A 17,571-nucleotide genomic window follows, 5' to 3' on the forward strand; every position below is an offset into this window, starting at 1 on the left:
GTCGAACAGAAGCGAAAGTCACTCAAGATAGTTATTTAGTTGGCTAGGAAGTTGTTGGTAAGACTAGATTGACCAGCCTAATATTATAAATCATAGACAAGATGACAACGTACCGTATTTTGACATTTGACGTTTCTGTCACCCATGTTCTGTGTCAGTCTGTCCGAGATCACAAAATTATTGCGCAAATTCTAGATAAATATAAAAATCCTTAAATGTCAACGATTCAGAAAGACAGTATTCTTTATGAATTATTTGTATTTGCAGAATGGCGCCCGGACCCGGATTTCATAGTATGTTGTTTACTTTTCAAATTATTATGTTAACAGAGAATACCATTCCCTAGTATTAAAAGTTAGCTTCTAAGCAAGTAATTGTGTGGATCGGCCTATAATTGTATCTATAAAGCAGTCCAGTCTTCATCTATAGTATCTTCGATCAGCTCAGTATTTCGTTGTTTATTAGATTTTCAATTTCCGCCAACTTAAAAAATTGTTTCTCACAGTAATTTAGTTGAAACGAAGTCTTCAACAATTAGTGTGAATTAACCCTTAGTGTACTAAGAAATCCATCGTGGATTTCTGATATTTGTGCCCGTGGTGTGCCGACGAATCCACCGTGGATTGTAAAAGATGCATCAAAATTCCATTTTTATTCACAGTTCAAAATTTCCTTCATAAAACTATCTTTTTGCAGCTATGTTGGATTTTCTAAATATGGATTAACATTTGTGAAAGTTTCGTTTCAATCTAAATACACATAAATGACATAAATCCAAACTAAGAACCTAATACGGGATCATCACGGGAGATCCCATTATATCCATTTGTTACAAAAAAAGATAATAAAACACTTATTATTATTAATGACATAAATCTAAACTATTAACCTAATTTGGGTAAATATTCGGGATCGCTGGCCACTTGTAAATGGCTGCTATCCCATACAACGAAAACGAATTTTCATTTCACTTAATTGCAAATTAGAATGTTCAAATTAAAATTTCCCAGATGCAGATAGTTGCCTTTTATAGTAATTAAAGTTAATCAAAAGGTTATATTTTAAAAAAAAGTTGTATTAAGCATGTCCAGTGATCCTGAATAATTACCCTATTTTGTGCATGTAAATAGTTATTTCTTGTAGTAATTAATAATCTGTGCCTCAAAGTGCGCCCGTTAGGTAATTACCCAATATTATTCTAGTCTCTCGTTTTGTCTCTTGATATTATTTTCTTTCTTTGAATTTTTATTTTTGTTAAAGAGAAATTTTTTTCAGATTTTTAAAAGCCACTGTATTTATTTACAGGAAAGTCTCACATAATTTATATTTTATTATGAAGATCACATATTTAGCTTTATGGAAAATATAATGAAACCCATGAATATTTTTGTATTTCTTTATTATATATTTTAGAGACAAAAAAACATTTCTCTAAATGTAGATATCTACCCTGGAGAAAATACATAAGAAAATATTTACATTTTTTATGAATGTACAAAAATAGTTATCTGATAAGTCAGTATGATAAGTTATTAGGAAAACAGTTTCAGCCGGCGTACGGCAGGTGATTTGCATTTTACCCCTGGCATACTAAGGAGTACTAGGTGGTGGGAAGACAGTATTCCAAGGGTTAAGAATGAGTCTGAATTGTAAAACTTTGATGATTTTATTAACATATTTATGCTGTCCTGGAGCTAATTATTATTTTGTCAATCTTATTTGTATAAAGGAGTGTCTGTGCCAGGCGGATGGTGTGGATGTGATTTTTATACAAATGTCCAGTTTTTTTTTGGAGATTGATGAAATTTTGCACACTTGACCTCCAAAACAAAGGAAGGTCCCTGTCCATATTAGATTACTAATTATAATTGTGTAAAGCCCAGGAAATACTTTATTTATTATTTTTTTTACCTTAACTCCACACAGGAGGCCCTGAAGAAAATAATTTCCCTCAGGGCCTATGTCATCTTTGGGGATGCTGTGTGGAGGGTCTTTTTGTGGAGAGGAAGGAGTGAACATGGGTCTTGAAGAGTCCCATGTTGTAGGAGGGAGGAAACACAGAGGTCGGCAGTTCGTTCCACAGCCGAGCTGTTGAACTTAAGAACGAATCGTAGAAGCGACCCGTTCTCATGTGACAAATGTCAACCGTGTACAAATGTTGGGCGCGCTTTTGGCGTGTATCCTGACTACGCACCGGTGCCGAAGGGATCAATGACGCTAGTTCCTCAGAGCATCTTCCATTGTAATACCGATAGAACAAGGACAGCATACCTACCTGACGCCTGTGCTCTAAAGATTGCAGTCCGTTTGTTAAGATTGGGGAATCTATCAAATGGACCGCCTGTTTTTGCACAGAGTCAAGGTTTTTTTTCAGGTATTTAGGGGCTCCGGACCAGAGATGGTTGCCAAATTCGACAGTAGGGCGCACTTGCGATTTGTACCGGGTCAGCAGTTGTGTACTATTAAAGTATCTGCGGGCCCTGTACAGTACGCCCAGCTTCTGAGAGGCCAACTTTACTCTGGCTTCGATGGAGCCCCCGTACCTGAGCTGGTCACTTATAGTTACACCAAGCATATCAATGGAAGGCCTGTTCGAAAGATTGCTTCCGTTGAAGGAGACTAGATTATCATTTGGATCCCTTTTAGACGTAATCAGACAGAATTGGGTCTTTGAAACATTAAATTTGACGAGATTATTTTTACCCCAGGAGGAAATACTCTCGAGATAACCGTCCATTCTCTGCTTCAAAGCCCTCCGAGCCGTTGGAGTTTGTGTGCCCTTTGGGGGCTTGTCAAACAAAAAGCTATCATGAACTGTACTGTCATCCGCGTAACAATGAATCGGTGCACATGTCAAAAGGTCATTGATGTGCAACAAAAACAAAGTCAGAGACAGAACCGATCCCTGTGGGACGCCAGCATTTATAGAGTGTGAGGAAGAGGTGAAACCGTCAGCAACCGCCTGAATCGACCTATCCCTTAAAAATACTACTAGAGCTAGTAGATATATACATTCTATTAGCAATCAGATCAAATATTTGGGTGTTGAAAATAAGCTTGCAAATACTTCTGCATTGTTTAATTATAGATGTGTTTACTGTTTTTCATAGTTTCATTAGAATTGTCAATAATCCATGAAAAAAATAGTCTAATGATATTTATTATTTTTATGACATTATAATTGCTTTTGTTATTTGCTAATTACTGCTACACCCAAGGAGATAAATTAGCATACCCCACCCAAAGGGCCATTCCCTCATGTTGGAGAAGGTTCAGAAGAAATTTCTGTGATTTCTCTACCTGAGGGAGTATGGCTACTACCTGTGGTTCTATCCTACTGACCTTCTCTCGGAATGAACCTTCTATGGGTCAGAAGGGACGTGCACATTGCTTTACATTTCTTCAGACTGATTAGTGGATGGTTCTAAAACTCGAATATCAAGGAGAGCAATAATTTATGTGTTCCCGATGGTTACATCCGTCACCGACAGCATAGATTGTTTTATCTTCAGGCCTGCAGGACTAACTTGCTAATGTTCATGCCGGTGGGGAGAGCTATCTAGTTAAATAGAATCACTTCGGATATTGACATATTTAACATCTATGAATTGAAATTAAAGCATGTTTTCTTGATATTTTCAAATGATTTTGTTTTCGTTTTAGAGGGGAGAAATAACACCGAAGAGAGCATCAGGACAATCAACTTTAGGTTATTTGGTCAACTTTTTAAAGCCTGAACAAACTTTAGTGGAAAGCATTTCAAGGTAAAAATTATTCGATAAATTCATTATTCTTTCAAGTTAGTTTGAATCTTTCCATAGTTTATTACCAGCTGTACCCCCGCCACGCGTTCTGTGGCTCAGTCTGTCTGTGTAGATAGAGAACAATAGCGCGTGTTGCTTTTACATCCTACAGATGGCATACTGTTTTAAAAAAAAACATGTTTTTACCTGTCACAGGTGGTATCTATATAATATAGGAATATAAAAACACACACGTATTGCAACGAATGCAAAGTTTTGTCAAAATTTTAAACCAATCGGTGAAGAACTTTTGGAGATTTAAGATTTTGAACAAACTCAACATTTACTTTTTTATTTATGTACCTAGATTAATATTATTATTTTATATTTATAGTAAAAGTACAAATACAAACTACTAAGAACACGGACAGTTATTATTTAATAATAATTTTGCATTACGTTGAATTTAACAATGAAATAATTGCTTCTAGCTACATCAATCAACTGCAACCATGGCAAATCTGCCTCGGAGATGACGGGAAAGTGGTGGCAGTCTTGCAAGACTCTGTTTTGGAAATACGCACCAAACGGGGAAATTACTCAACTATCGTTGCTAGAGCGGGAGGTAATACTTTTTATTATTATTATTTTTTTATGTATATACCGCACAAGAGTCACAATTGCTCTCAACTGCCTGGAGCCCGTGAGGCTAAAGGTCGTGGGGAGGGGGAGGAGGAAGGTGGGAAAGTACCTGGCTATTCAGTTCTAGTCACCAAATATGGCTAAAGCCATTTCTAGCAACTTTTCAATTCTAAATGGTGGTCTTACACCAGGGCGGTACTAAGATTAGGTACTAAGAGTATCTTCCACTCTGGAATGTGCCGCAAATACATACAACTTATATTATTTTTAAGTGATTAAATTGTGAAAGAACATAAATCAATCAAATAAAATTTACTTGTGCACACCGGGATTTGAACCTGCGACCTCTCGATTGCTGGTCGAGAGCTTTGCCCCTCGAACACGGCGGTGATGATCTGGTTTGTAAGATCTCACAGACCATCAGGAAAATTCAATTCCCCATATAAAAAAGGTTGATTGCAAAATTCACTCTGTACAGGGGGCGTGAACAAATTATTCGATAAATTCAATAATCCATCAAATCACCCAAATACATAAAAAAAACAGAGGACTTACTGAAGATATCATCTGCCTTTGAGAGCTCCCCAAATCCTGTCAAATCAGTGTCCCAAAATCAGCATCAAATCCACTACTTTGCACCATGAAAAGAACAATATTTCGCAGCCAGCTCTCAAGAGAGTAGAATTTTGAATGCAGAATCACACATTGCAATTCAAAACTGTGCCTTGCAACAATTATTACTAAGTCGCAAAAAATTGGTACGAACAAATCGACCAAAAACTGGACTATCAGTGCCATCTCTTGTCAAACTACATCATCCAAAATAAATCCTACTGCTTAGATGTACCCAGGTAAATGGATTTCATTAACACGTCCCTGTAACAGAGTTGAATCTATACAAAGACGACCAGAGATATCCGTACTATCAATTATTTGTAATTTTAAATTTAAAATATTATTAAACAAAAAATAAATAAATTAAATATCATCCTAACTAAAAAAAGCATACAACGCTTCCACACGGAGAAAACTTAATTCAAAAATGTCCATAAAATTGGAGTTAGTTGGTATTATTGCAAAAACATATTCAATAATCAAAATTATGGTCTATTTGCAGTTGATGGAGACAAATTTAGAGGTTAATTAATTTTCTGTTTTTGTACTGTTTAGTGGCCAGAGATCACTCTCCGCAATGGCGAAAGATGGTTTGGAGTCCGGACTGTTCAATGCTCGCCATTGCTCACAGCAGTGGAATAGTTAGTTTCTATGACTTAATGGCCACAAATCTATTTGATATAGCTTCGGTAAGATTATCAGCCATTTTGTTACTTAAAAAACCTAATTAAGCAATACATGACACTAAACAACCAAATAATAAAATGATTTTATTTACTATTAAGGATTGTTCTCAACCTCCAGAGATGAAATGTATAGACACAACCCACGCTGTCGCCGGAATTGTTTTCATCACTTCCAGAGTAATTGATCGGAAATGGTAATTTTGGGTTGTTATTTTCTGCATAACTTTTAATTTACCGTGGTACATCATTTGTTAATTTTTGTTTTATTTTGAAGGTCGTACGAGGTGTTATTGGTGGACCATAAGGGTGTTCTGCGAAGTTTTTTTGTTTCTCCTACCGATGGATACATCCCTAACCATAAGTTTATTATTGAAGGAGGCGTGAGCACTGTCACTTATCATACTTCACACAATATCATCTTTGTTACTGGTTTACCTTCAACTCAAGCAAAGGTAGGCTTTTCAATTTTCGTTTATCTATAATTGAGATACAATAAGTCCCATATTATCTTATTCACAAATATTTTTTATAGGAATCTACAAAGGCTGGTGATTATGGCCTTCGAGGGTGGCGAATACTGAACGACAGTCCATTCTATAAACTGTCCATTACCCTCGATAAAGAGGCTCCTCTTTCATTGGCATCTTGGATATCTGCATACAATGTTCCATCATGGAAAAAATCCCAGCAGGTATTTCAAAATTTACCTAATTAAATGTTACCCTTATTGAAACAATAATAATAGTTACAGGTCACACTGACAATGTGCCATGATTTTTATTTTACTTTTGTAATGTTTTTTTGTGTAAAATCAAGTATTACCTGGACTCCAAAAGCCCAACATAATATGGTCATCCTCGGTTTTCTTTTAACCTTAGCTAATTAATCCTCTTTTAACCAACGATCTTGTTGATTTGAGCGTTGATTGTCATAAATTGTTATTTTCTAATGCAAGGACCATCCCACTTGCAGCTTTATATCATCTTGCAAATTTAGAACTGAATCCTTTCAAAACACTTGAGCCAGTGAATATTTAGGTACCTCTGTGTTGTGTTGTACTTCTGCATTATTTTAAAGAGGACATGTTTGAATGTATTTGTGCCCACCGATTGCATCAAGTTTCAAAAAAGTTTTTCAATCTAATTTGGGACACGCGCCAGCGGTCCCCTCTTACTCTGCAAAGGCCCCAAGATACTGGGTGCGTTGCGAACTTTATAAATTCTGTTATTTTAATTTCGAATTGCAATTCAATTTGAAAATGTTATTTTTGTGTATTTTCTTTCAGTCTTCAGCTTTCTAATAATAATCCATCCAGTACACTATTACCCAAGCATTTAAAATTATTTGGTGCAAATATTTTATTTTATGTACATAAAACTTATTTTTCTTCTTTCAGACTGTAATAACGAAAGCAGTTTCTTCCCCAAATGGCTCCCTCCTAGCGTGCCTCCATGTGAATGGTAGTGTGTCCATGTGGCACTTGCCTAATCTAAGATGTTTTAAAATCTGGCCATTACAATCTCAACCAAAGTTTGATATTCAGAGTCCATTGCTGACTAATGTGAAGCACAAAGTGTGGCCAGCCCTAAATAATGATTTTTCTGAATACTCCCCTATTGACATTAACTGGTGGAATTCCGAGGTAATTTTCATTCAAATATTTTTTTGTCATTCTTACTTCTAATCAATTTACTAGCATACATTTTTATTTTATTTGATATTATGCCCAGCCGGGCTTTTACATCTATCTATATCTATATATATAAATAAAAGTGTAAATATGATTTAAGATTTTCACGGCCAAAAGTATTTTTGTTATTTGTTTTTGGGGTATTATGCCGTGTTGCGCTAACTCCTTCTTTAGCCAACGTTTCGGACAGCATTGCAGTGTCCATCATCAGGGCAGATGTGTTATTTTCTCTACATTTTTTGTACTTTTTTTTTTGTTTCTTTACATACTGAGCCACAGCAATGCGTGGCGGGGTACAGCTAATAGGTTATAAGAACAGAATATACCTAATGTGTAATTTATATAATATTTTTTACTAAATTTGCAGGCAATAATTCTCTCGAGACTAAATGGCTCAATTAGTATTTGTTCTACCTCTGATTTGCACAATATGCTCGGGGATTCTCCAGAATTTCTACAAGGACATCCGCAGGTAAAATAATATTATTTTTTGCATTTAGTTTTTAGTTCAATATTACATTTATGCTCACCGTAATGCTTAGTCCCGTGTTACATTTTCTTACAGATTTCCAGTACTTTTGACAATGGATTTTTGTCTTTGGAGTGCGAAGCAATGCTAATTTCTGCAAAGAAATTGAGGAGAGATTCAGATGCCACTGTAGGTCAAATTATTATTTATAATAAGATAAGTCTATTTTTGATACTGCCAATTTGTTGTGGAATCCATTATTTCTTAATTAATTTATAAACATGTACATATTAATTCAATGGAACAGTAATCAAAAGTAAAATTTTCTTTTATTATATAGAAGAAATGTAAAATGCTAACCTTAATTGTAATTATAACGGAGATATGTTATTATATCCTTCTTGTAACTATATTCCGTGCAGTTGAACACATTTATAATTTCTGCAAAAATGTTGCCAACACTGCAATCTACGTACAAGCGAAGATCTAAATGACTCAGTCCTGATATTATTGTTGCCATTAAAAGGAATTTTTGATCGAGTAGTTCTAGTTGGTGTGTTGAAGGTGATTAGACTCAATAAATGAGAGCTGTCTATAAATATAATGTTATACTGAATAAATTTTAAACTTTGTCAACATACTTTTTAAAATTGTTTCAATATATCATAATAAGATCAGTGTGGTGCAAATATATAATATCTAAAACTGTATGTAATTTTATATTGATTTGTAGGACGAATCCAATAGCAAGTTGAAAGAAATACTAGACAATGAAGCAGCAGGAGATTCTTCCGATGATGAGAAGTTAGCCCGGCGCAGCACGGAAGTTATCAAAACAGCTCTCTACATCGTTACTGACATGGAAAGATTCCAACCTAAACCCAAAAAACTGAATTTACTGTCTCGCGTGTATAGACTTCTTTGTCTAAGGAGTACAACTCCTGAAGATTTATATTCTCGAAAGGTAATATAACTAACAAAAACTTACTTTAAGGCTACTTTCTGGAAACATAAATTGCATTTTTGTTCTCATTTTAGGTAGTGTACTTTTGTTAGATAAGTTTGTATGTTTTGTTTCTTTTATAGATTGAAAATGGAGATTTCTCAGAGGCCCTCACATTGGCCGGTGCATATAATTTAGACAAGGATCTGGTCTATCAACAGCAATGGCGAACTTCAAAAGTATCCCATCAAAGCATTAAGGATTATTTGGTAAAAATATATAATTTATTTTAATAAGCCATTTATATAAGGAAGGGTTACCAGTGTTGTCAACTGATTTGAAATCTATAATTATAATCTTTACACAAAGTTCGTATTTTAGGTGTTTTCAGCAGTACTTTTATTTATTGAATAAAATAAGTATTTATCAAATGAACATCAAAAATACTTCTCTAATATCTTTATCTCTAGGTGGGAGAACAAGCGAGCATTCTAATATTTTCCTTGTTATGAATAATTTGCTATGCAATTTTGACCTTTTGACCAAATGTTAATACATTTTAACAATTTGTAAATCAGCCAAACTGACTTTTTCTGAAGTGACAATTTGATATATTATCTTCGCATTTAATAAAATACATACATATCAATAATATGAACTAAATGAGTACCCTATGCACTGAGTACACATCCCGGAGCTCGGGGGATTTTCAAGCACCGTAAGGGAAGAACTATGTAATTGAATTTTACTTTTGGTTTTTTTCCTAGAGCAAAATATCAAAAAAAATGTGGGTTATTCAACAATGCTGTGATAGAGTTCCTGAAACATTGCAAGCTGCTAAAGAACTGTTACAGTTTGGCCTAGAGATCACTAATGAAGAAATATTGAAAGGTTGGTAAATGCTTGAAAAAATGTCGAAATGATAATATTATGCTCTATTTCGTATTTGTGACCATTTTATGTTTGTTTACTAGATTATGTACCCAAGGAAGGAAAAGAGTCCAAAATGAAGAACTTATTGGACAATATTACTCTGGATGACTTGTCAACTCAGAAAACTGAGGTTCTACGATATAGACATACAATGTTGTTTTATTCGGACCGCCTCGAAATTTACAGGGTAAATGCTATTTTTAAATATATCTATTTAAATTTCGATTTTGTTTTCTCGATTGAATAAGTGAATGAAGTGAAAATCAACAAACTTCCCGACATCCGATCGAACTGAAACTCGGCAGATACACTCCTTGTCGATAACAATGCATTTTACAACTTTTGGTGGTACTCATGCACTCACACGCGCCCATTCACACATTTTACAACTTTTGGTGGTACTCATGCACTCACACGCGCCCATTCACACATTTTTCTGAAATTTGATGACATCAAATTTAATAAATAAAAATTACAGTAGTTAATATACAAAATAAATGTCAGTACTATTAAATTAGAATTTGGCTTAGGTGTTAGCGTTGTTAGCTCCAGTCCCCGGAGAAGAAGGTTCCATCCTCAGTCAAACTAAAAATAAAATAAAATTAAATACATCTATTAATAAAATCAGATGTAATATAACAAAAAAAAGGGTTTTACAGGTTGATTTTGTTCATTCAATTATTGCAGTGTCAATGGACAGTTTTTTGTATATAGTGTTAGGTTTTGAGCATCTATTTCATGCACATCCGATGGATGTATAGCACTTACAAACTTTTAGCATCCTAAATGTTTACTTTGCACTGTAGAAACATAATTCTTATGTGATTTAAGATTCTCACTTATGTAGAATGTATATGAATATTGTTTGACTATTGATTATTTAAAATAAGAATAAACACATTAACACATCTACCCTGATAATGTACACTGCAAGGCTGTACGAAGTGTTAGCTCAAGATGAATGAGAAAACACAATGCAACTTTACATCCAAATATTTAACCAACATAAAATTTCTAATTTAACTATCAAAATTTTTGTGATAATTTTTACAGACTGTGATTGATAGTGAATATTCCACTTACTCCTGTGATGAGTACGACAGACTACGCATTAATAGCATCAGTAAGAGTGCCGTAGAGTTGGCCCGAGAAGGTCGGGTACGAGCCCTGACCTGTCTGTGGCCTCATATCTCTCACATTCCCGTGCGTCTTTTGGTTCTTCAAAATCTCCCTGAAACTCTACAACCAATGGAATACAAATCGCTTCTTCCAACTTGTGACGCTAAATCTACTCATCTTAGCAAAATAACTGTCACAAAGCGGGAAACTGATTGGTGTGAGAAAGAGATATTCAGGTAAAATACCATTTGTACATAATCTTTATATTGTGAGACAATGGACAGTTTCATTATTACGTATACAAGGTGTTACCAGCTTCGGAAGGTAAAAAAGAACTTTTTCGAAATTCCAGTTTTAAGGTAAAAAAGTTGAATTGTTCGTAAGGAAAAATATTTTTGTACATTTAATAAAAACTATGAAATTTCTAAAAAAGTTTATTTTTCTTTTTTACTTCTACCATCATGTAGAATCACTTCCTGAAGTTAGTGCACTTTACCCTTGGACACCCTGTATATGTTCTTACTACTGGATGTAAGATATTTTATTTTTTTTAATTTTATTTATTTAGTACAGGTGATGATACAATGACACATGTAGATAAAAAATACTTTGACTGCCCAACTAGGAGGAATTCCCGTTTTAGGACAGTCAAAATTGAGTTAGTATTCATGCACGCATACATATTTTGTAAGAACAAAAACAAAAAAGGAAAAAAAAGAAAAAATGTTCTTACTTACTTATAAGGATGCTTACCGGCACCGAGGTTTGATGAACCTAATTTTGGATGTAATACGGTGTTTCAATAATTATTCTTTTGTCTTTTACTCTTGACTTTAATTGGTCACTGGAAGGCTCTCTAGAAAGTGGAAACCAACTCGCAATTGTGACATTCTGGATTCTGTAAATCCATCACTGTTCATAATGTGTTACTGGTTCCGTTTTCAAATCTAATAGATGAATACCAATGACTAAAGAAAATACCCTGTCCCTATTCAATGATGAATACGCAGTAATTTGTGATTTATAAACGTAATGAATTCTGAAAGGTTGTACATAATCAGTGGCGTAGGCATGTAATCCACTAACACCTTAGGGCCGGACCCTTGCATTTGCAGTATTGAAGAATCTTGCTTACTCACAGTATAAACCACTGCAATTGTGGTGTCGACCTTATACATTCATTTTGCCTTTGTATAATACATCTACTGGGTTAGTTAAAAAAAATAAATTTGTCACTTTTGCAAGTACACATTGTATTGTCTACGTGTTGGCTTGAACAAAAATATGGATACCCAATGATGTATATATAAATAGACGCGCTTTAGAAATCTCAAAGTGGCAAGCAAATAGTACGTCAATTGTAGTGCTTTCGATTTCGTAGTTTAGTACTAAACTGTCACGCGTCGCATGTCCTCACGTATGATGAAAAAGTATTTTAATTACTCAGAAAATACTAGCAAAAGCCAAAGAAATAACATTACACTTGTAAATACACGTAAATTACTTCTTTTTTCAATTATTATAAATAATACCGTTGTTCCCCACCCGAAGATTTTATGCATTCTAAAGAAAATGCGAGGCCTACTAGAGTAGTGGTCTGGGTGGGCAGCGGCCAAATTGCGAAATCAGTGCTATCGCCAACTAAACTTCTCTGTTTAAAATAGACTAATCACTCGTCGCCATTTGCGAACTGTCGTATCACTTAAATTTTTACTTTTCAGTTAGATAATACCCGCAGCACAGTTCATACCCTAACTTGAAAAACTACCATGTTGTATTGTGGTGTTTATCATAGAGTTGTATGATTCCGTCTAGCGTACTTTTCTCAATTGTGATTCCAAATGAGTTATTTGAGTCCTTTCGGGCCAATCGTGTGTAGAATTCTCGTCAAATTTTGAACTTTCTTTTTTTTGCTATAGTTGTTTGCCATCATATAAATTAGAAATGATTGTTTAAATCTCTTCCACTCACGCCAGATTTGAAACAATCTGCATTTGCAGAATGGGACGTGACCTTTTTACTTGTGACAATTTGTTTCTCGAAACAAATTATGACTGTTTTTTATTTTCACCATAATATTTATATACACACAGCTTACATATAACAATGCGCGGCACTGTAACTGTACGTAATATATTATACTTATTTCATGAATTATTTCTCAAAATTCTAGTTCAATTTGGGCAAATAACTGGAGTGACGATACAGGCATCTACGAAAATGGCGATGGAATAGAATCACTATTGCCATCAGCAAATCTAACCGATTGGTACACCAACCGAGCACGTGAGATTGAATCTCTCTCCGGTTTACCGAGGTGTGCCTTGTCTCTGGTCACCCTGGCCCAGGAAGGCGGAGTATCTGGACTGGAGACTCTCAAGTGCCTGCTGGTGACACTCATTACTTTACTGTACGAAGTTAAAGTTGAAGATATGGGACTTGTTCGTTTAGAAGGCTGTTCCCGATTCCAAGTATCCAATTACCTGATGTCTAAGGTACAAACAAATATTTTTAAACCTAGGAACCAAGTATTTATAAATTTTCCCATTGCTACTTGGTTTTTTTTAAACTGATTTATTTGGTTTTTCCAGTCAACCGAAGAGAGTGTTATTGAAGATGTGCGTAAAGTTTTATTTCCGTACTTGGAGAGGTGTGAGAAATTATCGGACAATGCTTCATTAAAAGAGTCACTCTTCAAAGAGTATGTTGTAAATGTTGGCAAAGAAGACCTAACTCTTCCAATTATGGTGAGAATTTTTTTTCGTGTTATTGAAGATGTGCATATGCAAGAATGTTTTATTTCTATACTTATTACCTACAGATGTGTGAGAAATTATCCGACAACGCTTCATTAAAAGAGTCACTCTTCAAGGAGTGCGTTGTAAATGTTGACAAAATTAATATAAAATCAGATTCTGAATTTAAGGCATTCTCTTTAATGATTTTTAGATATTGAGGAATGCCGCTGAACTTAAACTGGACACCAAACAATGTATGGCTTTGGCAAATGGTTGTCTAATGGCGCAAGATTCACTGAAACAACTTCCATTGTGTTTTAAGATTTTAGATGCCCTTACTAAAGAAAGGTAATGCATTATTTTACTTTTCTGTTTTTGTTTTTTAAATAATTAATTACTATTAAAATACATAGTCTAGTGGTTTATTATTCACCGTCCTCTCACTAGGGATTCCTGTTCCGAGGCGGACTGTGGGTTGTTGTGTTGTGTTGATGTTCCATTATGATTTCCTCATCTTCATATTTTTCAACCTCATCTTTGTTTTTGTAGACCTCGTTTTCATGTTTGTTGATTTAAAAAAAAATTTATGTGATACTTCACTATAAGAGCACCCCTGACTGTGCAGTGTAAAGACAGGGAAGTATATCGCCACCCGGTTGAACAGTGTTGTGAGGCGGTTTAAGGTAGGAGCTATAGGAAGGAATTTAATAATGCGGGTCTTGAAGTGACCCAGATTATATGAAGGTGGAAAAACAAATGAGAAGTAGAGTCTAAGAAATGACCCATTCTCATGAGTTTCACGCATGTCTACGTCTTACAATAATAATATTTGGATGATTTGTATAGCGCCGTTTTTGTGCAAAATCACCTCACGGGCTCTTCATGTTTGTTGACTGTAGATTATTCAGGTGTTACCTTATAATTTTTATTATTGCATTATAAATGGCTTGAAATGTCATGATTTTATTTTACAGTGATGCAAGTCTTGTTCCCTCATGCTTTGTGAAAGCTTTGGATGAAATGGAGCGTTTCCTAAATGCCTGTGCTCTTCTTGACTCACACGATGTCAGTGTTTCCTTTGCCGAGTTAAAAACCCTCTCCACCAATCCCAAGGAAGTTCTCTCTCTCATGACAAAGATGTCTCGCAATGCTTCCAACAAGTATGCTTTTCTATTATTCAGTGTGACAGATAATATGAAGTATTTACCTCCATAACAAAGAATGCCTCCACTGTGTAATGCGTAATGGAATCATTTTACTTTTAAATATAAAACGTATACGTACATATTAAGACGGATTCATTCTGGGTCTTGTGGTGTCAATTGCTAAGTTGCATGAACTTCAAAAAAATAGTTTTTCACTTGTCTCATTATCTTAAGTAATTATTCTGTATGTTTATATAATAATAATTACATATAAATTTTTTTTTGCAGAGTTCCAAACCTCACCTCAGCAGAGTGGAATGAGCTATTGGCAGATATTTTGGATTTACACTCCAAAATATTTTGCTGTATCGATATTGAATTGTGTTATGAGGTATGACAATTATTTCAAAACTTATTTAATGATTGATAATTGAAACCAAATAAACACTACATATTATGAAATCAAAATGGGATTTAACCTTTACGTACCTGAAGGTAAAAATTCTGTATTTTCCGAAGTGGGGTCACTATGGACCCCATAAAATCGCTAAGCGATTGTGTCTCTTAATATTCCCTATGCCCTTTCCAGTATATCACAGATATTAGTTACTACCTTCCATTTTAAATGGACATCGCCCATTTTCGCCCAGCACTCACTCATTTAGTAATGCAAAACTGTAAAAGACATACAATATAAGAGACGTGCAAAATCAAGCGCAACTCAAGTATATATTATTGTAGCCCTTTCCAGTAAAATGCACCTTTTACACTCACACTTGCGGCTTTTTATGGCCAGGAAAATTTTATAAGTAGTGGTGATCTGGATGGAGGAAAGTAATTACTTCGGAATTTGATAGATATTATTTTGTATGTTAAAAATTTGTAATGGATTACATAAATTATAAAGTATGCGATGTAAAAAACAAACAACTTAGATATCGCACAAAACTCTCGTTTGGGGGAAGTGCATTACCCACTTCGAAGTGGGGGCATTAATTTAACAATTATTACTTGTTCATTCTGATTTCATCTCATTACAGATATATGCATCCTCTCTCCTATCCTCTGCTAACAAGATAAACATTCAAGCTTCCAGACAAGTACTGACTTGCCACTCCATGACAGATTCTATATCCGAGACTCATCCACTTCTTTCCAACAAACTGCGGCCAATTCATAAGATCAACATTTCCCAAAAAGTTCCCTTCCAAAGAAGTGTAGCTCTTATACTGGAGGCCGCTAAAGAATACTTTGATTCTGCATCTAGCATTTCTGATGTTTCTTTGGGTTATTCATGGTAAGTAAATTTATCCTTGATAATAATGTATTACTTCATTATTTGCCTTTTAAAATTTCCTATGATTTTATTAATTTCTAGGGAATGCTTGCAACTAATAAAAGAAGAAAATGCTGAAGTACAAGATGAGAAGGATTTGATTTCTGCTCTCAAAATAATTGATGAGTTTGAACTGAGTATATTGCCTATTCAAGGTACCAATATTATTTTTAATTTTATTGCATTGAAAAGTAAATGTCTTAATAAATTTCCTATTAAATTATTTATTTCTTGCAGTTCGTTTATATACTCCAAAGATAGGTCTCATTGAAGACTGCCTTAACTCTAACAACAAGGCCCATAAAATGGTGGAAAAACTGCTTCAGCTTGCTAGATTCCTCAGAGTCTCAATTGATGATGAAATGAAAAGGTAAGCTGATTTTATTAATTACTTATAACACCTAAAGAAACGAACATAGTTACCACAAATCCTAGTTTTTCTCACTTGAACAACATTGTCACAAATAATGTGACCGCAGAAATTCTGTTGAATTAATTTTCGTGGTTCACCAATAAAATGATTAAATAAATGACTGGAGTGAAGTTTTAGTACAAAATGATTTTATTTTTTTCTCATTCCAGAAAAGTGATGATCCTGTCTCTATGCGCCGAGAAGGCCGCTGACAATGAGGACTTTGACAGTGTCCGCTGGCTGTGTCGCCAGCTGCTGGTGACGGCGGGGGGTGGTGCGGCGGGCGTGGAGGGCGAGCGGGCGGCCCGCCGGCTGGGAGCGGAACCGCGTCTCGCTGAGCCCACACTGCGCCGAGACCTTCTCAACCTGGCGCTGCTGCATAGCCATGCTCAGTATATTGAAAACCTTGTGCAGACTAGGTAAAGATACTATAAAAGATTTCTTCTGAAGTTTGGCAAGCTCTCTGGTGATTATTTCAAACTATTTGTTAAGAGTTCATTGTGAACTTAGGACTTTTTTCCAACTGTCAAATTTTGATCTTAACACGTAAATACAACTGCCATAACAAGTGACATAATTATTAATAAACAACTAGTTTTTATAATGTATTTTTTTATTATATTTGTTTCATAAAAGATAAAAAATCAGATATATTTAAAAAAATTATTGTCACAATAATATTAACCAGTATTTCTCTATGTGTTTCTCACCATCCCTGAGATCGGGAATAAATAATAACAATTAGTCACTTTGATCTTATTTTTATGCATTGTTTGTTCTATTTAACAGGTCTTATGTGGAAGCTGAAATGCTGCAATATGAAATGAATAATTTGGTAAACTTGACTAGTAAATTTCATGTCAAACAGGTGAATTTGCAAGACAGTATTGAATCAACTGACGACGATTACGTTGATGCCTTAACGTCGGTGAGTACTTATGCTTTCAATAGATATTTTTGTAAAGAAACGTGAAACCTTCCCGGTTTACAAATATCCTGACAATATTTGAAAGACTTGTTTTTGCAACGGGGGAGGACTAGGCTAGCACAGGAATTAGCTAACTAGCCCGGGTCGGAACCATTCTGCTACTAACCAGTCA

The 17,571-nt window shown here is 34.8% G+C and overlaps 1 protein-coding gene across 1 annotated transcript in view; it reads left to right on the forward strand.

Moving 5' to 3' along the window:
* Nucleotides 1-143: 143 nt before the first annotated feature.
* The window catches only part of LOC149425042 (NBAS subunit of NRZ tethering complex-like), a 37,497-nt gene continuing 20,069 nt past the window's right edge, over nt 144-17,571 (forward strand). Inside the window, exons 1-25 of the mRNA XM_089648658.1 lie at nt 144-293; nt 3,664-3,764; nt 4,235-4,368; nt 5,556-5,689; nt 5,786-5,880; nt 5,961-6,138; nt 6,219-6,377; nt 7,083-7,328; nt 7,744-7,848; nt 7,942-8,034; nt 8,579-8,809; nt 8,932-9,057; nt 9,556-9,679; nt 9,763-9,908; nt 10,775-11,076; nt 13,014-13,335; nt 13,432-13,587; nt 13,790-13,926; nt 14,553-14,738; nt 15,012-15,114; nt 15,764-16,020; nt 16,102-16,214; nt 16,297-16,429; nt 16,642-16,890; nt 17,261-17,399. Of these exons, the coding sequence (XP_089504784.1) occupies nt 216-293; nt 3,664-3,764; nt 4,235-4,368; nt 5,556-5,689; nt 5,786-5,880; nt 5,961-6,138; nt 6,219-6,377; nt 7,083-7,328; nt 7,744-7,848; nt 7,942-8,034; nt 8,579-8,809; nt 8,932-9,057; nt 9,556-9,679; nt 9,763-9,908; nt 10,775-11,076; nt 13,014-13,335; nt 13,432-13,587; nt 13,790-13,926; nt 14,553-14,738; nt 15,012-15,114; nt 15,764-16,020; nt 16,102-16,214; nt 16,297-16,429; nt 16,642-16,890; nt 17,261-17,399 (4,047 nt within the window). The 5' untranslated portion in view covers nt 144-215. The remainder of the gene's footprint in view (nt 294-3,663; nt 3,765-4,234; nt 4,369-5,555; nt 5,690-5,785; nt 5,881-5,960; nt 6,139-6,218; nt 6,378-7,082; nt 7,329-7,743; nt 7,849-7,941; nt 8,035-8,578; nt 8,810-8,931; nt 9,058-9,555; nt 9,680-9,762; nt 9,909-10,774; nt 11,077-13,013; nt 13,336-13,431; nt 13,588-13,789; nt 13,927-14,552; nt 14,739-15,011; nt 15,115-15,763; nt 16,021-16,101; nt 16,215-16,296; nt 16,430-16,641; nt 16,891-17,260; nt 17,400-17,571) is intronic.

This window comes from Hesperophylax consimilis, chromosome 3, assembly GCF_061612785.1.
Source record: "Hesperophylax consimilis isolate HC1 chromosome 3, BYU_Hcon_1.0, whole genome shotgun sequence".
NCBI lineage: Eukaryota > Metazoa > Arthropoda > Insecta > Trichoptera > Limnephilidae > Hesperophylax > Hesperophylax consimilis.